The 21,536-nt window shown below is 40.7% G+C and overlaps 1 protein-coding gene across 4 annotated transcripts in view; it reads right to left on the bottom strand.

The window, feature by feature from the left end:
- Positions 1–5,116: 5,116 nt before the first annotated feature.
- The window catches only part of LOC143283647 (UDP-glucose 6-dehydrogenase-like), an 89,795-nt gene continuing 73,375 nt past the window's right edge, over positions 5,117–21,536 (bottom strand). For all 4 annotated transcript variants that reach the window (XM_076589849.1, XM_076589850.1, XM_076589848.1 and 1 more), the window contains exons 7-12: positions 19,906–20,000; positions 17,222–17,352; positions 16,528–16,623; positions 15,736–15,776; positions 14,017–14,108; positions 5,117–11,742 (exon numbers count right to left, since the gene is read on the bottom strand). In XM_076589849.1, the coding sequence (XP_076445964.1) occupies positions 11,563–11,742; positions 14,017–14,108; positions 15,736–15,776; positions 16,528–16,623; positions 17,222–17,352; positions 19,906–20,000 (635 nt within the window). In that variant the 3' untranslated portion in view covers positions 5,117–11,562. The remainder of the gene's footprint in view (positions 11,743–14,016; positions 14,109–15,735; positions 15,777–16,527; positions 16,624–17,221; positions 17,353–19,905; positions 20,001–21,536) is intronic.

Genomic DNA, 21,536 nt, shown 5'->3' with positions numbered 1-21,536 from the left:
TTGTCCTCACTCCACCCAGGTGTGCATGGGTTACTGACTTTGGTTGGGGAAAGTTAGAACGGCCGAAGGAGAGCATTGGGCCTGGCCTTCCTACTGGACACAGGGGGTATGCGTTCACTGCCAGTATGGCCATGAAAAGCTTTGGGACTTTTATCCTTTTAATGTTTTTCGATGGCTGTCATATATATGGTCTGACAAAAGTCTGGACATGATCTAAGTCTGCTTGTTGCATGTGTGTGTTTGGTCACTGCTTATACTGCTGGCACTGGATGGAAATTCAGACTAAAAACAACAGCAAAACCCCCCAAAAAACATTAAAAAAACATCTCCCCCTCCTCCTTTCCTGATTGACCTTCCTTCCACTCCCTCCCTCCCTCCCATCCCCATCCACCCCCAGTTTCAGTTAGTTGACAGGCAGTGAGTGATGGTGCTACATGGTTGCTGGGAATCACACTGTGTGCTTTCTCACGTCCATGCTTTGTCTGATTTGTGTGTGGGCAGGCTGGTTTGTGTGTGTGGTGAGTCAGTGTGTATGTGTATGTATATGTGGTGTGTGTGTGTATCACTGTATGCGTGGCTTTGGGTACTGGTGTGTGTGCTTGTGTATGTGGTGTGGGGGAAGGGGGAGGGGGGGTTGAATATCAGTGTGTGTGTGTGGGGGGGGGGGGGGGGTCAGTATGATATTTGACTTACCTGTTTTGTGAGCAAGTGAAATTTTTCACATATTCCTGCAATTGGTGAAACCCTAAGTAGTTGTTGTCAATATTCAGGGTGAGTTAAGTGACAGGGACTCTTCTATAACCATGTTGAAACACAACATGATTGAGGTGTCAGGGCAGGGCTGTGCGTGCAGTTTGCTTGTTTCTGTCATGTAGTTAGTTTATTATTAATGTGTTTATTCCTACTCCAGGGGCATCACAGTATGACATTACTCCAAGTCACTGTCATCACTGTTTTATATATATATATATATGCCAGCAGTACATGTAGTTGAACGCCAAGAGCAGTTTGAAATGAATTTAGAAAGAATAAAATGATTCAAAAGTAGGGTGGCTCAGAATGGGTGTGTTGACAGGGTAAGGTTGAACTTCAAGCGTGGCGTCTGCAGTTGTGTTAAATTTCAGGAGGTTGTTGTGACCCATTTTCGCCATTTTACATGACCTCACGAAAATCGCTGTGAATTGCCACAGATGCTTGTGAACAATGATTTATTCTACTTTCCTCATAGCAAGATGAACGAGGAATTTGAACATAATTATTATAGTAAGTATACACTTCTTCACCCACACAGTTGATAAATTGTAGTGACCATCTTTCAGAAAACAAAACATTTGGATCAATTTGACATTGTCTTTAAAATGGTGATTGAATTCTTTTGCTTTTGTTACTGTTGTATAGAAGTTTGAATGCTAATGGAATCAGTCCTTTACAGATCTGTCACATATATCAGTCAACCAATCTGATGTTACTAGATGTTTAGATATTTTTTCAAAGTATACAGACTGCTCGCTGACCACGTCACATGCCTGCCACAGTGAGCCTGACTTACCACAAGGTAAATAAATGGTAAGGCGGGCAGAAAGATTGCATCAGTGGGGCAGAGAGGTGCAGACACTCACAGTGTTGGTTCTCTCAAAAAAACATTCATTCTTCTACTTTCTTTGTGGACTGCAAATCCCACATTCACTTGTATACATGAGTGGGTTTTTATGTGTATGACCGTTTTCACCTCCGCCGTGTAAGCAGTCATACTCCACTTTCAAGGGAGGGGGGGTGCATGTCAGTTTTGTTTTTGTTTCCATAACCCCTAGAACGCTGACATGGATAACAGAATTTTATATACACAGAGGGATTTCAGGCACTTGCACATCTGTTGACCTGGGAGATTGATATATATATATATGTATGTATTCCCATATTGCCAGCTGTAAAATAACACAGTTTATCAGATGTGAATCTAAGGACTGGCATGGGGGACTGGAAAGAGTTATGTGTTATTGGATATAACTGTGAGACATTGGGATTAGTTGTGGGATTCACTGTTAAACTGTGCAGGCCCTCAAGGCCGGACCAGCACTTGAGTTCATGCCTAGTTCAGGCCGCAGCTTCTATATAGTTATTTAGTTTTTATAAGCATTGACATGGGAGACTCCCGTATATAGATATATATATAATATATATATATATTGTTGTTTTTTTTTAGCAGGTGTGGTGTAGCATATATGGATCATTCTCCAAGTTCATGACTCCTCCCTAAAATGGAAACTTTGTTGGACTCATCAGTCTGCAGTTGGTGGACTATGATGGTTGTGGGTGACCTGTTGTATTTTCTTGTTGGCTGATCCAATGATTTGCTTGATGTTTGATTTGGTTTCTTTCTTTAAATTATCTGATTACGGTGTTTAAAGCAAATGATGCTGTGTCTTTATTTGATTACATTGTTAAAAGGGGGAAAAGAAACAAGAAAGAATAACGGTTGTTTTGTTTTGATTGGTGCTTGGGTTACGTGGATATGAGCAATATGTATAGGAGGGCAGTGTGGGAGAAAAGGGTGCAGATATGTTGACTCAGTTTTAATTTATGTCTTGGCATTCTGATCTCGGGTGTTATACTTTTTCTCACTTTTTTGTTTGTTCACATTGTCTGTTTTTTCTTCTTGTTTGCTTTTCTGGTTTCAAACATATGTATGACAAAGTTGAAAGAATTTACATTGTGTACTTAAGGTATAAACGTAGCCTTCATTTTCTTTGTTGGATACTGTATAATGTATTGGTTAAATTTTTTTTTTTAAGTGAGAATTTTTGTAACAGTAATTGTTGGAGATTGACCCTTGGGTGCTGCTGAGTTTGTCACCCACGGAGGGATTGCAGGATTCTTTTCCTTTTTTCCTGTCAGTTACCCATTAGTGTGTAAGCACTGTTGAATGCAGTGGAGTACTGATGTTTTGAGGAGATTTAGCACACCTAAATTGTTGAAGGGGGCAGTGTGGCAGCTTTGGTTTGGCGTTTGACCTGTGATCCAGCGACCCCCAGTGATCAGAGTTGGAGGTCCTGTGTCAGTATAGTGTTGTGTCCTTGGGAAAGACTTCACTCCCATTTTCTTCGCTCCGTCCAGGTTTAAAAAGGGTACCCCACTTTGTTGGAGGGGGAGGAGCGAACCCCACCTTCCTGTGCTCAGCCACAGACAGTGGATACGAACTCACTGCCCCTATTGCTGCTTTGGAACGTTAGATCTGGACTTGAAAACTGTTGAGTATTCAACTTGTCCTGGCTGCAGAGATTTCTGTTTTCACACTTTTAAAGTTGTAAGTGTGTGACACTGCTGTGTTGCATTTCATAAACACAAGGAAGATGTATGGAAGCAACACTTAATTTTGCAAGCATGGTCAGGTTGGTTCTTCAGGTTTTGTGTGGGTCCTGTGGTGTACATGTGTTTTTTTTGTTTGGGCATGCTTTAGTTTTTGATCACACTTCATGCCTAAGTGGTTAGTTATTCTCACTAAAACTGTGACATGAGTTTAATAACAGAAAGAGGGAATCCTTGTTAAAGATGGGTTATGTACTGAAAGTGCACAGCTTACAAAGATGACTACCAATACTGCTGATTGAACATGGTATGTATGTGTGTGTGTGTGTGTTCCAGCAATGTGCTGCTTGAAGCAAGTTGATAAATAAAAACTGCACTTACTTTGCTCGCAGAATGAAATGCGGTTATCATCTTTATTTTTTTGGCTGAAATTACAGTGAATAAAAGTTTATTTATTTAGACTGTGAGGAGTGAATATTATCATTGAGTGTGTGTGAAAGAGTGCGGCCTGTTGCTGTGTATTGGTTCAGTGCTGTGGGTCCCTGTACACAGCAAGGAATGATGGATAATGGCAGTTGGTTTGCATAGGAAGATTGGTGGGAAGATGTATGCCATATGGCTGCATGATTTCTGATGACTGGAGAGACCAGTCCTTGATCTGGAAGTGATTCTGATTGAGCTCGCTGTGCCGTACAAAAGCAAACTGGAGGAAGTTCACATCTACAAGACTGAGAAGTATGCTAGTCTAGCCAGCAGCCTGAGAGAATCTGGCTTCCAAGCCAAAGTCCTCGCCATAGAGATTGGTGCAAGAGGGTTTGTAAGCACATCTGCCTACAGCTTTATGAAACGGCTGTCATTTCTGGCAGAGAGAGGACAAGGGCTCTCAAGGCAATGGCAGCAGCAGCAGAATCAGGATCTGGTCGAGGAGGAATGAAAGTAAACTTCATACGGATTAAATTTCACTACTCAAACTAGGCATATGATGGCTCAGTGGTTAAAAAGTGTCAGAAAGGTGATTCAGTCCTGAAGTGGTGACCACCCTGGAGGCGTGGGTTTGAACCTGCTGAGGACCAGGTTGGAGAAAAAAAGGGGCAATACAAGGGCATCCAGGAGTCATGACCTGGGTGCCCCTTAGAGTGAAAGGAGTTAAGGGCCAAAACACTTGACTGAGGGGGAGGGAGGAAGGGAGGGTCTTCTCTGAAGACCTTGTCTTGTCTAGCTCTACCTATACTTTCTTATCACAGTCCTTGATCTGCAGGCTCTAGTGCAGGAAGTGAGATATGGACTGGACCTACCTGGCTGCTTCCTTTCCTTCCTCCTCTTCTCTCTTCTTCTTCTCCCTCTTATCTCTTCTTCTTCTCTCTTCACCTTTCTCCACAGCTTCCCTCCTGGACTCAGTTGACAATAACTAAAAATTGTGTCTATTCAACTAATGCTTTTTTTTTTTTTTTTGGTTTGAGACTCATGAGAATATTTTCTGTTTTCATTTGTGAGAGAGCTGGCCAGTTTTTTTTTTTTGTTTTTTTTTTCATGATGTAAATAAAAATTTAAAGACAAAAAACAAAAACATAACTCTGTAGAACCAAATTCTGGAAGTCCAATGGAACGCTTTCTACAAGCATGTTTGCATACACCTTTGCCCATGCAAACATGTACACACACACACCCCCTCTCTCTCTCTCTCTCTTCCTTTTCAATAAGAAACCAAATCGACATGTTTGGCCATAAGTTTGTTCATACCCATGCACATGTGCACTCGTTCATAAACTAACGAACCACTGTGGACATACAAACAACACAGGTGCTGGAAGACCGGTCCAGTCACTTTAATGAATGAATGTGGTGTGTGACTGAGTGTGCCGCTCAACCACCTGGTCAATCATTGCACCCACATCCACACCACCCGTCCCTCCATCTCTCACTCCGCAGACTTCCTGCCTCACCAGACGCACACGCCATGCTGTCTTGCTTCTGCAAGAGTGAGAGGAAACCATGGATGAAGAAAGCAAAGGGGGCGGGGACCTGGGGAGGGGTTTGGGGGAGTGGTGGGGGTGGGGGGGCATTGGTGGGGGGGGCAGGATGGGGGGTGGGGTAGGAGGAGGAAGAGGGTGTAGGGGGATACAGAAATGGGATAGGGGTTGGATGAGGGCATGGGGACCCAAGCCATGAGGAAGTTCCTTCTTTCACACTTACCTTGGGTATATAAGGCACCACCACAGAGACAAAAAAAAAAGAAAAGAAAAAAAGATGACAAATCTTTCATACTTTTTTAGATTTGTTTAAGTAGAAGCATGATATATGATAAAACTGGTGAGAGAGAGAGAGAGAGAAAAGTAAAATCATCACCATCACCAACTTAGAAAAAACAATAACCAAAGATAATACTTTCTGCAAACTTCTAACGCTATGCTGCTGTCTGACTACATTTTGAACCCATTTCCTTCTACATTATCAAGATTTCTCAGGGGAGAAACACACATACACACACACTCATTTGTGTGTATTTTCCACATGAGCATTAACAACTGCTTGGTCCCATTGTTAACACGTTGAGCCTCAAAGGCCGGTGAACTGGTTATTTGTCAGTTGAAGCTGAGGCATTTCACTCTCAAAATCAGGAGGATATAAAACAGTAAACCATTTAAATGTGCCCACAATTCTCTTCAGGAAAAAAAATCTCCTTTGACAGCAAGGAGAGAAAACATTGAATTCAAATTCAAATCGATTCCATGTCACTTGATTCCTCGCACGCAGGGCAATTATACAATTATGCAGTCAGGCTTGTATTTAAAAACTTTTTTTTTTTGTGGTGGCTCTGTTTTATTGGGAGGGTGGGAGGAGGACGAAAGAGAAGAAAGCAGGGGAGACCACTGTCATGGTGGCAATGATGATGAAGGGCACACACACTCCACAGCATAGTGACAGACGTTGTTTGTGAAGATGTGTCGTCACACTGCGGGATTATGATCAATGATTGGCAGTCACACAGTAACATTCATGGTACAGTTCACAATGCAGAAATCAAACGCATCCTCCATGAACCAGATCCACTGGGATTTCAGCCCTTAAATCTTTAAACATCTTTGTTCGTGAAAGCCATGAATGATGTGAAATCACCACAATGACAAAAAAACTACAACAAAAAAACACTCACACATTATGAAGAAACAGTTCACAAACTCACACAAGCTGCTGGAGAAATGTGAAATGCATCATCAAGAAGTATGCAGGAAATGAGAAATATATCCATGTACAGTGGTTCTTGTGCAATGCGGAACACACCACAAACTTGAATGAGTAAAGGACAAAGGAGATTGTGCAGGCTTTATAAAAACACAAGACTGGAAAGGCCATCAAGAACTGACAGAAAATCAGAAATAACATCTATGATGTTCATGGATATATCCACAGATCTGCTGTGTGCTATTGGGGTCAGGACGTGTTGTATCTTTATTTGAGGCCTGATGCTCTGAAAACTGTTGTCTTTCAACTGCAATGTTGGAGAGCACATTTCCCTTTCATTCAGAACTGACAATATTCACAGTGAGACTAACCACATACCGTTTCTTGCACATATGATTTTGTTGTTGTTGTTTTGTCAAACAAAATTACTATAAAGATGCTTCCATTTCAGTTTTCTTTCTATTTTTTCAAGCTGACAAAATACAATTGAAACATTGTCATAAAATTAAGAGGACCTGCACCAAATGTTTACTAAAAGTTCACGTCTGTAACTTTGTGCAAACTCACACCCCAAGGCAGTCGTTTATATAGCACATGATTTCCTTCACATAACTTCTTTTGATGATTTATTCTCCTCCGTTTTTACCAAACTGTATTTTGATGATTTAGTCTTCTATGCTACCAACCATTTGTCGAGCAAATAATTTTTAATCATGCCATGTAGTGATTCTCCTCTGCAAATTCAAACAAATGTGGTGAACAGGGCTGTTTTTGTCATTGCTCTGTGTGTGTCTGTATGTTGTGAAAATGGATGTGTTTGTATACATACGTGTGTGACAGCACATAACACACGTCTGTGTATGTGTGCACGGGAATGCTGTTATCGAGTTTGTTGAATGTGCTAGAAGTTGCAAGACCATAGCCTGAATCTGGATTACACATGATCAAAATAGCACACCACTTGGAAGAGATTCTCTGGATTTCATCAGAAACTGGCAGGTGAATATGTGACAGCTATGAAAACAAACAGGAACATTCAACAGTGTTGTGACAGTGTTGTGACAGCAATGAAAACAGGAACATTCAACAGTGATGTGACAGCAATGAATACAAACAGGAACATTCAACAGTGTCGCGACAGCAATGAAAACAAACAGGAACATTCAACAGTGTTGTGACAGCAATGAAAACAAACAGGAACATTCAACAGTCTTGTGACAGCAATGAAAACAAACAGGAACATTCAACAGTCTTGTGACAGCAATGAAAACAAACAGGAACATTCAACAGTGTTGTGACAGCAATGAAAACAAACAGGAACATTCAACAGTGTTGTGACAGCAATGAATACAAACAGGAACATTCAACAGTGTTGTGACAGCAATGAACACAAACAGGAACATTCAACAGTCCCGTGTCAACCAAACACTGGCAGCTTACACTCACAGACACAAATGTGTGCTCAAGAAGTGTACATGGTCATCATAGATGCATTGTTGGGAGTGTTGCTCACATTTCCTAACCAACACTGCAGGTGTCTGCATCTCTCAGCCTGGTTGACGCTGGGATGTTATATGAGAACACAGCGTTGTCAAGTCTTCCCAAACCTAACTGGACCCCATGGCAGCCTTGTCATCACCCCATCACCATTTACCACCATCAAAATGTAGAAAGCAAAATTTCCCAAAATTCTCAGGCACAAAAAGAAAAAGAAAAAAAGTGAAGCCGATGACACCATACCGGCACAGGAAAACACCACTGACCCTCTTCACACAAGTACCAATGTCATCAACAACAACACCAGACATGCAAAGTGAAACAGCATATACATTGCCATTAACTGAAAATATCAATTTTCATGACATCAAAAGTGTACGACATACAGAAACATGTGCATCAGTTATTGGTCCTTAAAATCAACACATTTCCTGAACTTGTTAAGAACACAAATTAGCAAAAAAAGGAAGGGAAAAAAAGAAGAAATAATCTTATTGATACTTCAAACATACTAGAGCACTACATTTGTACTGGTTTTGTGCATTTTTAAACATTTTAATGCAATGATTCAGCATATGCTTCAAGTCTAAAAAAAGAAGAAAAAAAAAGACATACACAGACAAACTCACTGACACACCTCTTTAATATTTCCCACCGATTGTTAAAAATCAATTCAGCATCATCACATTTCTGCAGAACAATAAACATATTCCACGCAGGTTTAATCTACTATGCAACTGTAAGGACTGACAATCAAATTCTCCTTTTTGTTTTAAATAAACATGGCTTTTGTAATTAGTAACATCACACAACAAATCAGACTGAAGTTAATCAGTCACATCACACAATCATTTTTCTCAGATCAAACTGTAGATTATGAATAACGTCACACACCAAATCAGACCGAAGATGATTAGTAACATCAAACATCATTTCACAGATCAGTCTGAAATATATATTATTCAGTCACAATACACAATCGTTTTACAGATCAGATTATTATTTTTTGCAGTCATTTTTTTTTTTAAAAGATACTCCAGAATTTTCCATTCTTGCCGCATGTGAAAACTTTTTCATTTACGCACTTTCAGGCACAATGTTTCCTTTCCATGATTTTTTTATCTGACACGAATGAAAAATGACAGTAAGGTTTGAAGGCTCTAACTGTGGGGGTAAGTGAGCAACAGGACGTTAAGACCGAGCATCTTACTGTAAACAATCAGCCCACATGCATTTGCACAATGTGAGTGAATGTGTTCGTAAGAATGCATGCTTGCATAAATGTACACATGCACACACCTCTGTGTCTACAACCAATGCATAGTATAATAGGGCATGAATTGAAAATTGGAATCTGAATAAGTACGCGTTTAAAAAAAAAAAGGACAAAAAAGAAAAAGGAACCTGCCAAAACAATTGTCACTAACTACCCTCAAGTCTGTCAAAATATCACTCACACATCACTCACGTATAGCCAGACTGAAATATTATCATTTCACAGCAGATAAATCCTCTGAGAGAAACAGTCAATCTTGACTTTTTGAAATAAACAAACACATAAACAAAATAAAAAGGTGGCCCTGTGATGCTCCATTCTCTATCTTTTTAAAGATCAATCTTGATTTTTTTTTTTTTTTAATTATTAAAGTAACTACAACAACAGCAACAACAAAAACCCAGTTGTAACATTTTGATTCATTTCAAGTCTACTGAAATCACCAACTTTTAATTGTGAATGTTCTATCAATAAATCAATTAGTCTTTTTCTTCCACTAACATATTTTTGCACAATATCATTGTCACTGATTTTTTTTTTTTTTTTGAAAACCTTCTACACTCTCTTTTTTAATTATCAAAGTGCACTTCCAGTGTAAAAAAAAAAAGAAAAGAAAAGAAAAAGCAAAAAAAACAAAAAAAACCCCCCAAAACACACATTCATTTCAAACGAGAAGAATAACAACTAATAAGTGGATTTGTATTATGCATCACACCTCACGACAGAGAATACTGATCATCACCTTTACTTTTCTTTTTCATTATTGTTTTAAAAATCACATGTGATAAATAGGATGTTAAACTACTGGTAAATCTATTCACCTAATCACCACTTTCAATATAATAAATATCATCAATGAAGTAAAATCAAAACGATTCCAAATTTATCTTGAAGGTAGAATACTGAAGAAGATGATGAACACATATTCAAATGACAGATATAGATGCACTTTCTATAAAAGTGGTCCTTTTTTTTTTTTTTTTTCATCTAATGATTTATATGAGAATGGTAAAACTGTCCTGTACTTTGAGCTAGCCTTTGAGAAAACTAATAATGATGGATATGAAAATACAAATAATATAAATCTATTGAAGATATGGACATCGTAAGAGTATTGAAACTTAAGGTGTGCTTGACTCTATGAATCTTATTCATGAAATACCTTTTCATTCATGATTTTTTGGATGCATGTTATAAGAAATAGGAAACAAAAATCCTGTGCCAGTATAAGTCAGGCTATATTCATGATCCAAAATCTAAAGGGCACTTTTCATGAGGTATGAACATTTGTCAATGGAAGCTTTAGTTTGGACATTATCCACCAGTCACACCAACTGAATCATTGAAGGGAAAACATGATTTCCTCTTTATGAGACTTAAAAAAAACAACCAAAGAAGCTATACTGCAACTATGCATATACATACACATGTGTTGTGGGTTTGTGTGCAAGAGTGTATATGAGCAATGTTTTGATGATACAAAATGTTTGTGTGTGCTGTCTGCTAATTCACCTTCTCTCTCTTAATACTGATGGCAAAATGCACAAAACATCAATATCAAACAATGTGACACTGTCACTGACAGCAGACAGGTGTTCCTTCATTGTTCTGTATGTGGATCACGCTTTCCAAAGTTTCTAAAGTGAACATCTACATTCATGAAGGACATGGAATCAAAAAAGTCTCACAGTAGAAGAATCACATATTATCTGTTCATGTAGAATTAAACCATAAATCAAAATGTATATATGCACATAAAAAAAGTCAATAAATGCAGGACACCAAAACTTGAATTTGAAGCCCTGTTTACACTATGTGAAATCTGTTGCCTTGTAAAAAGCCAAGATCACTAAAGTCATGAACGAAAACATGAAGAAGAGAAAAATCAAATACACTGATCCAGTTATTTGATTGTAAAAAGAAACAACAACAATTGCATTCAAATCCAAACCCTGTGCAATTCCCAACAACACAACCACACACACACACACCCACCCCCTCTTTCTCTCACTCACTACACTTTCAGACCAAGAGAACAACAAAAAAAAACAGCAACAAAAACGGTGACAAACACAGATGAAACCAAACACCCCCTCACAGCAAAAAGTACCCAACAATGACACTAACATGAGCAGTATACATAGCTGCATTGTCACTGATTGATGGAAGCTGCTGGCCTCAGCCAATAGAGAAACCCTGGTCATAGATCCCCACTGTGTGCTGCATGAATCAGCAACACTTTTCATACACACACACACACACACACGCACACACAAAGCAACAGCAACAGTTCCCCGGCTTCACTGAGTGCCAGCAGCAGGAGTCCGCACCACACGACTGATGTCCCGCGACAGACGCTTGCCAATCACCTCCACGTTGAAGCCGATCTCTTGCAAGGCAGTGTGGTCCAGGATGAGACGTCCGTCGAAGATGAATGCAGGTTTGAGCATTTTGTCATAGATGTCTCTGTAGTCCAAGTTCTGAAGGGTTGAGAACAGACATCAAGCAGTCAATAAATCAACTACTGATGAAGTCTACTGATGAAGTCAATAAATCAACTACTGATGAAGTCTACTGATGAAGTCAATAAATCAAACTAATGACAGAGAAAAAAAAAGAAGGAATAGAAGAATGCAAAAGAGCAACTTACTAACAGAAATGAATGTAATCCATTTCAGTACTGACTGAATATTCAAACTTTTCCATTACATAGATCTTAACCTTTTCACCTGAATCTAGAAACAAACAAACAAACAAAAAACCCACAAAAAAACATGTGTGCATACCGGCAGGAGCACGTGTGTGTGTGTGTGTGTGTGTGTGTGTGTGTGTGTGTGTGTGTGTGTGTGTGAATTAAAGTCTGTAAAAACAATAAAAAATAACAAATCCAAAGAACATTCATTGAAAACAATTAAAAAAAACATCAACAACAACTGTTCGTGTGTGTGTGTGTGTGTGTGTGTGTGTGTGACTCAATTGGACTTGACTCGATCGACTTCATTTCTTGTCACAAAACCCCAAGGATCAACAGACACTGCAAAGTGCCAAAGGAAGAGAGAAATAAACGGTCATCCAATGCGCATGCAATGAAATACATAGTTGGCGACTGTTTTTGGACAGTCATCGCAGGTGAATAAATCACTTGGTTTTAGGATATTGTTTTGTATTTTTCTAGTGATCACATTTGATCAATGATCATACTGATGTACAGTTGTGATTAGATGGTTTCACATCATGGAATAAGATACACGTATCTAAGAAATGTAATTCATCTTCAACAACTTAACAATAATAATAATAATGGTATTTATATAGCGCTGAATCTTGTGCATAGACAAATCAAAGCACTTTTGCACCAGTCATTCTCACGCACACATAACTTCACATATATCACATAACATCTCTTCTCTGGGAATGTTTGCATATCTTTCTCGTTAAATATCTAAATTATGTGCGTTTATTCTGAGTTGACAAAGAGCTTGTTTGTGAGAAGGACTGATCTCATCAGTTTGATGATTCTCAATTTGATAATCATTTCTTTTAATTTTGTTGTAGAAGTCTAATCTGTTGTATTCAGTTTTTCTGTGTCTCCAAAATTGTGTACATCTATTTCTTAGTTGTTGATGTAATGTGAATTTAAGTCTGCTGTTACTAAATGTCGACTGATTATTCCAAACATGACCTAATCCTACATTGTGAAGAATATTCTTTACAAATAGTATCCAGTGATTTTCAATTGTTTCTGGTTGGTTCATCATGGGTATACAGACATTTTTTACATGGAAGTCATCATGTGCATCCAGAATACGAGTCCAGTGGCCAAGAACTCTGCATGCAATATGAATTCCAACTGGAAATTCTGCTGGAGTTGGCAGATTCACTGTTTTAGTATGTACACCGAGAAGCAGTTTGCAAAATTTTATATGCATTTGTTCATGTGAATATTTTGAAGAAACACAGTTTCTAAAGAAATATGTCATTCCTGTATTGAATGAACTGGTAGTTTTAGTTTCAGCCCATGGGAACCAAATCTCGGATGCATATGATAATATAGGTAAAACAAGCGAATCGAAAAGCTACAGTACAGAATCCAAATGAATATCTTGCTTTTTAACGATTCATCGAAGGGAATGTGCTGTTTTTGATACCTGTTTGGCTAGGTGCTCTTGGACCTAAGAGAATGTTCCAGTCTTTTGTGTGTGTGTGTGTGTGTGTGTGTGTGTGTGTGTGTGTGTGTGTCTTTGTGTGTGTGTGTGTGTGTGTGTGTGCGTGTGTCAGAGAGTTGTCAGTGGAATGGGGGAGTTGGGGGTGGGGGGTGGAGGAAGGAGCAGCAGAGAAAACAAGGGCGGTTTCAGTTCTAGTTTCTGAGGGAGGCATCACTGCGTTCTGACAAATCCATATACGCTACACCACATCTGCTAGACAGATGCCCGACAGCAGCGTAACCAGATTTGCCAGTCAGGTCTTGAGTGCATGCATTTGTCTACCTAACAAAGTGGATTTCTTCGACAGAATTTTGCCAGAGGACAACATTTATACTGCCATGGGTTCTTTTTCAGTGCGCCAAGTGCATACTGCACATGTAACCTCAGTTTATCGTCTCCTCCGACTAACCAGATACTCAGTTTGATTTTGCAGTCCCACTTGGAAGAAAGGGAGAGAGGAGGACTGGAACTCAGACCCTCACTGACACTGCACTGGCAGATAGGCATCTTAACCATTCTGCCACCTTCCTCCCATCAGGGCAGACTTACGGCAAACTCGTCCCACTCGGTGCAGATGACCAGAGCGTGACTGTTGGCGGCGGCAGTGTAGGCGTCAGGACAGATGGTCAGCAGTTCCTTCACTGAAAGACACACAACACAACATAAAACACACAACACACAACACAACATAAAACACACAACACAACAATACTTTATCATCTCAGAAACAGAAATCGATGATGCCTTTACTGACAAAAAAGCAATCTATGCACAAGCCCCACAGGATAACACAATGATACAAGATTTCTTTATCACCTCTAAAAGAGAAATTGTTGACACATTTACTGACAAAAAAGGTGACATATACATTAGCCCCACACAGCAACACAATGATACAAGATTTCTTTATCACCTCTAAAAGAGAAATTGTTGACACATTTACTGACAAAAAAGTGACATATACATTAGCCCCACACAGCAACACAATGATACAAGAATAATTTTATCATCTCCAAACCCCCCAAAATGGAGTGTGGCTGCCTACATGGCGGGGTAAAACAGTCATCCACATAAAACCCCACTCGTGTAAATTCCAGTGAACGTGGGAGTTGCAGTCCATGAACAAAGGAGAAGCTGAAGAATCATCTCTAAAAGAGGAATCATTGATATGTTTGCTGACAGAATGTGACATGTACGTAAGCTTCATAGAACAACATAATGGCACCAGATTTCTTTATTATCTCTAAAAGAGGAATCATTGATATGTTTGCTGACAGAATGTGACATGTACGTAAGCTTCATAGAACAACATAATGGCACCAGATTTCTTTATTATCTCTAAAAGAGGAATCATTGGTACGTTTGCTGACAGAATGTGACATGTATGTAAGCTTCATAGAACAACATAATGGCACCAGATTTCTTTATTATCTCTAAAAGAGGAATCATTGGTACGTTTGCTGACAGAATGTGACATGCACGTAAGCTTCATAGAACAACTAATAGGCACCAGATTTCTTTATTATCTCTAAAAGAGGAATCATTGGTACGTTTGCTGACAGAATGTGACATGCACGTAAGCTTCATAGAACAACATAATGGCACCAGATTTCTTTATTATCTCTAAAAGAGGAATCATTGATATGTTTGCTGACAAAAGGCGACACATATGCATTGGTGTGTGTCCATCGAGATCGATGATGACCATCGTTGTCATCCAGCTGGGGGATGGGGGGAGGGTGGTGGTTGGGGGGCTGGGGGGGATGCTCATGAGTCTATCTGTGAATGCGCAGATGGCTGAATAGTCCAATCTGCGTGTGAAATGTTCACTGACAGTTGGGGCAGACAAAGACACATGCATTAGTGCCACAGAAAATCACCATGATACAAGAATACTTCTAGCATCTCTAAAAGAGAATCATGGGTACATTTACTGACAAAAGTTGCATTCGCTTCACAGAACAACATAAAGATACAATATTTCTTTATTATCTCTAGAAGAGAAATTGTTCACTCATTTGCTGACATAAGGCAACACACATCAGAGCCACACAAAGTCTGACCAAACTCCCATATTCCAACAAGAAAAACCTGTTTGTCGTAAACGTATGCCCAACACAACATGGAGTGACATCGTGCAGGAACATTCACTGTATACAATCATTCACCTTATCATTAATGTCCGTCATATAAAAATCATTCACATTATCATCATTATTATCATCTCCCCCAACCCACAGCTGCTCAGTCGGCCGGCTGATAGCATACCTCTGTCCGGAGAGTCGGTGATTTCAGGTCGGGTCAGGTCCCTAGCAACACAGACAGAACGGCCGATCAGTCACAGGTGGCTACACCTCACACATGCACGTACTCCCACTTGCACATGTGTGTGTGCTCAGTGTGTACTTACATATATACCTGTGTGTATGCACATTGATAAACATCTACACATTGCACATATATACACCAAAAACATGTCCTTGTGTATGGAAAAACTCATGATGACACTTTTAGAAATAAGCATTCATTTAAAAAAAAACACAACAAAATGTGAGTGTATCGTTTTAAGCGTATGCTCATATGATGACCAACAAAGCAGTGGAAAAGAGTATGCACATTGATAAACATCTACACCTTGCACATACATACACCAAAAACACGTCCTTGTGTATAGACAAACTCATGATGACACTTTAAGAAATACACACACACTGAAAAAACAAAGACATGTAAATGTATTGTTGCAAGTGTTTGTTCATGTAACAAACCAACACAGCAGTGGGAAGAGACCAAGTGCTGGTAAACAATTCAAGCAGAAGTACTCAAACACACAGGCAAACACATGCACAGACAGACAGACAGACAGACACATTCATTTTCTCCCATCTGAATTTTTTCTCACATGATCCCTCACCTGAACATGACCTTTCACCTGAAACTGACCTGATACCTGAACATGACCTCAACCTCCAACACATCCCTTCCAAGTTCTCCAGTAACCAAGGTAACGACCTGTCACCCAAAATGAACCCACCCTCTGACCTTACAGTGACCTCTCACCTTATGATCTGCTCCCTCTTGACCTTGGGGTCATAGATGTTGACGTGTGCCCCTTCCTCCAGCAGATGCTGACAGATGTAGATGGCCGACGACTCCCTGCAACAGTTCAATTTTCAGGGAGGTGTCAAAACTGTGTGGACTGGTCCATATATGCTACACCACCTTCACTTAACTCACTCCACTCCAGGTACAAGTTAACTCATACCCTGTGGACCAGGTTCTAATATTCTTGTACCAACACACTATTCTAATTTCGTTAAATCTTGCTCAGTACAGTTGGCATTCTACACTGAACCGTTCATGGATTCTGGAAGCATGAGAATGAAGCTTTGATTGACTGACTAAATGAACAATTCTCCATTGATTTTCAAGGTGTAAGTGAACAACCCTGTTTTTTTCTGCAGTGGTGTGATGTAGTGCTGCTCCAGGGGAGTTGTACATAATTTTGCCAGGGACAACCCTTTTGTTGCCATGGGTTCTTTTACGTGCGCTAAGAGCACATTGAACCTTGATTTATCGTCTCCTCCGAATGATTAATGTCCAGACTACCACTCAAAGGTTTAGTGGAGGGGGAGAAAATACTGGCGACTGTACCGGGATTCGAACCAGTGCGCTCAGATTCTCTCGCTTCCTGGGCTGACGCGTTACCTCGAGGTCAATACTCCACTAGATTACGATTATCCCCAAGCCTCACCTGGTGTCGCCGGTGTTCTTCTTGAAGGCAAAGCCCAGGATGGCGATGGTCTTGTTAGTGACAGTGTTGAACAGGCGCTGGATGATCTGCTTGCTGAAGCGACGGCGCTGGTAGTCGTTGATGTCCACCACCTGCACACCACAAGTCAGTCATTCAGTGCAGGGTCTCCTCTGGCGAGTGTCCTCAGGAAGGCCCCCACATTGATAATTTGCCCTGTCGGGGACAAACACTTGTTTATCCTATAACCCTGCCTGCATAACCCACCACCACCTGCACAGCACACAACACAAGTCAGTCACTCAGCGCAGGGTCTCCTCTGGCGTGTGTCCTCAGGAAGGCCCCCGCACTGATAATTTGCCCTTTCATGACAAACACATGCTCATGCTCTCCTCTCCCCCGGCCTGCATTACCCAATGTGCTGGTCAGGCCTGCGGTGATGACCGTGCTGCTGTGAGGGGCCACTCAGCTTTGGGACCTGACTTCTTCACCAGGCTTTACTTTTGTCACACTTTCACTGACAGTTTCTCAAGGAGGCGTCACTGCATTCCAACAAATCGGACAGCAGCACAACCCAACGTGCTTTGTTAGGTCTAGAGTGCATGCATATATATTTGTGTACCTATCAGAGTGGATTTTGCCACAGGACAACCCTTTTGTTGCCATGGGTTCTTTTTCAGTGTGGCAGTGCATGCTGCACATGCGACCTTAGTTCATCATCTCGTTCGAATGACTAGACACTCATTTGATTTTCCAGTCAAACTTGGGGGAAAGGGCAAGAGTGGAATTCAAACCCACACCCTCACAGACTCTGTACTGGGCAGATGAGTGTCTTCACTGGCTGCAACATCTCCACTGGCTCCCTGTCTCACACCGAATAAAGTACAAGATCAGCACTTTACGTTATAAATGTATTCACAAAACTGCTCCTTCCTATCTCTGTGGCTGCCTTCACCTCTACACTCCATCTCGCTCACTACGATCGGCTTCGGATCCACTCTGTTTATGCATACCCAGATTCAAACACTCGACTGTTGGCCGCCGTTCTTTCTCTGTCTCTGGACCTTGCAACTGGAATGAACTTCCTCTTTCGCTTCGTCAAGTCTCCACTCTCAGCTCTTTCAAGTCTGGCCTTAAAACCCACCTCTTCCCAAAATAGCCTCCCTTGCCTGCCCTTCCTTGTCTTTAGTTTCTGCAGTTTTAGAGTTATGCATGCGTGTGAATGACTGGTGTGAAAGTGCTTTGATTTTTGTTTCTGCACAAGAGTCAGCGCTATATAAATACCATTATTATTATTATTATTATTATTACCCATTCTGCCACCTTCCTCTTCATCATCTCATCACAAGTCACAACATCAACCAGGCCTGAGAGATACAGACACCTGCAGCATCCGTCACCACACGCCAGCAACACTCACAAAGACGCATCTGCAAAGCGGAGGACCCTCAACTGTGTGGGGCCAGTCTTCTAATCTCAGCCCATTGTTCACTCAGGCGCTGGCCACGGGCTGGAAAAAAAAAAAAGACCCCAGGCTATCCACTTGTGATGGGGTTTGAATCTACATCCTCCCAAGCGTCAGTGTGCGATGCTAACCACTTCACCAAGATGTCAGTTCTCTCTGACTGACTGACCCGCTGCCTGTGCTAACAGACGTACAGCAACAATGTATTCCTGTAAGATATTACAAAGGACCAGCATTTTTCAGGCTTGTGTTGCTTATGATGTTAAAAAAAAAAACACACCTGAAAACTTAATTTGAAATCTTGCGTTAATTGTGTACCAGTCCTTCCAAAGAAGGTATACTTTGTGAATTGTGAAATGACAATGTATTGCACGTAGACTATGTTTCTGTACCCATCAGAAAGGATTTCTTCTACAGAATCCTGCCAGAGGGCAAAACATGTTGTCAAGGGTTGCTTTTTCAAGTTTGTCATCTCATCTGAATGAAGAAATGCTCAATTTGATTTTCCAGTCAAACGTGGGAGTTGGGGCAAAACCAGGATTTGAACTCAGACCCTCAAGGACACTATTGGCAGACAGACGTAACAAACCATATTGTTGTTTTTTTGTTGCTTTGTGTGTGTGTGTGTGTGTGTGTGTGTGTGTGTGTGTGTGTGTGTGTGTGTGTGTGTGTGTGTTATGTGTGTGTGTGTTTGTGCTTTGTTTTTGTGGGGGGTTTTTGTGATGATAGTGAGAATTTTTTTTTTTATGATGATTTTTTATTTTTAATGATTTATTTCTAGAATATGTCTGAATTATGACTTTTTTTCCTATTCTATATGGACACATTAAGATATTTACAAGTGATACATTTTGGGTGGTATGGATATCTTTCCTTATATTTGATGGCTTAAAAAAATGATACATACACTTATTCACAGTTGTTTTGCTTAGAATACTATAGATACATGTCATTATGTTTAATTTTCACCTTTAGTTTGCTGTCATCATGTTTTCATCCATTTTTTTCTATTTTCGCTTTCTTATACATATATTTATGTCAACTGTGTATGCGTTATGAAAATGGAAACAAAAAACATGTTTGAAAAAACAAAAAAACTTTACACCAATAGATAAATTGACATCTTTTCCCTATCGATATTACAGGATTGATCTTCTGAGTGACAATCATAAAAAAGAATTAATAAATCTAAAAAAACAAAAAAAACCCTGGTCATGGTTACCTGCTGCCAGTAGGCAGCCACCTCGGGCAGGTTGAGGCACTCACACAGGTAGACCAGGTTCAGAACGTCCTTCTGGAAACAGCTGCCACCAAACCCTGACACACACACAGAGAAAACAGCCCTCAGCATTACTTGTGTGGGAGGTTTGGGGGGGGGGGGGGAGCATGGGGTGGAGGGGATAACATATAACATTTTAACCCTTTCAGAAATCTGTATAAAAAGGAAATCCTTCCCCTGCCCATGCATAACATTTTAACCCTTTCAGAAATGTGTATGAAAAGGAAGTCCTTCCCTCACCATGCATGACATTTTAACCCTTTCAGAAATGTGTATGAAAAGGAAGTCCTTCCCTCACCATGCACACCATTTTAACCCTTTCAGAAATGTGTATGAAAAGGAAGTCCTTCCCTCACCATGCACACCATTTTAACCCTTTCAGAAATGTGTATGAAAAGGAAATCTTCCCTGCCCATGCACACCATTTTAACCCTTTCAGAAATGTGTATGAAAAGGAAGTCCTTCCCTCACCATGCATGACATTTTAACAGTTTCAGCATGACAACTTCCCTAACCTTTCCCACCCTGGGTGGTTTCAGCTGTCATTTTTTTTTTTTTTGGATGATTCTAAAACCAAAAGAATGATGACACTCCACTTATCACTCACATACTGCCTCACCTGTCAGTGCTGATAATGACTGTTCTATCAACAAATTAGAAAACACACAAAAAAGAGAGTGTCACTGTCGGTTTTACGGAGTAAGGCGGCGAGAAGGCACTGAAATCTACAAGTAAATCCTTTCAAACTTTTGATGCTGAGTACAGGACACTTTCCTATGAAGGAGGGACTCTGTACCCCCCCCCCCCCCCCCCCCCCCCCCTCTGCCTCACCTCACATATATCCACACAACAACACACACAGTAATGAAGTAAGAAATGTCCCAAATCTTCAGCTGTCATGCCTTCCTCACAGGGAGACTGACGTACAAAAATGATGTCGCTTTCACCCTGCGCCTCTTTGGCCCATGAATCAAAAAGAGAGAGAGAGAGAGAGGATGATGGTGGTGATGGTACGGACACTTATACAGCACCTGTCCTTGGTCAGAGACCAAGCTCTAAGTGCTTTACAAACACAGAGTCATCTGCACAACAGGCTCTCGGGCACAATAGCCGAACGGTTAAAGCGTTGGACTTTCAGTCTGAGGGTCCTGGGTTCGAATCTCGGTGACGGCGCCTGGTGGGTGAAGGGTGGAGATTTTTCCGATCTCCCAGGTTAACATATGTGCAAACCTGTTAGTGCCTGAACCCCCTTTGTGTGTATATGCAAGCAAAAGATCAAATACGCACGTTAAAGATCCTGTAATCCATGTCAGCGTTCGGTGGGTTATGGAAACAAGTACATACCCAGCATGCACACCCCCGAAAGCGGAGTATGGCTGCCTACATGGTGGGGTAAAAACGGTCATATGTGTAAAAGCCCATTAGTGTGTATACGAGTGAACGTGGGAGTTGCAGCCCACAAACGCAGAAGAAGAAGAACAACAACATGCTGCCTCCCCAGGTAGAGCCGACTGACAGCTACTGGGTGCACATCATTCATTTCCTGTGTCATTCAATCAGGTTTCAGTCTTGCA

Source organism: Babylonia areolata, chromosome 7 (genome assembly GCF_041734735.1).
Source record: "Babylonia areolata isolate BAREFJ2019XMU chromosome 7, ASM4173473v1, whole genome shotgun sequence".
Lineage (NCBI taxonomy): Eukaryota > Metazoa > Mollusca > Gastropoda > Neogastropoda > Buccinidae > Babylonia > Babylonia areolata.
This window is presented reverse-complemented; position numbering and strand designations above follow the sequence as displayed.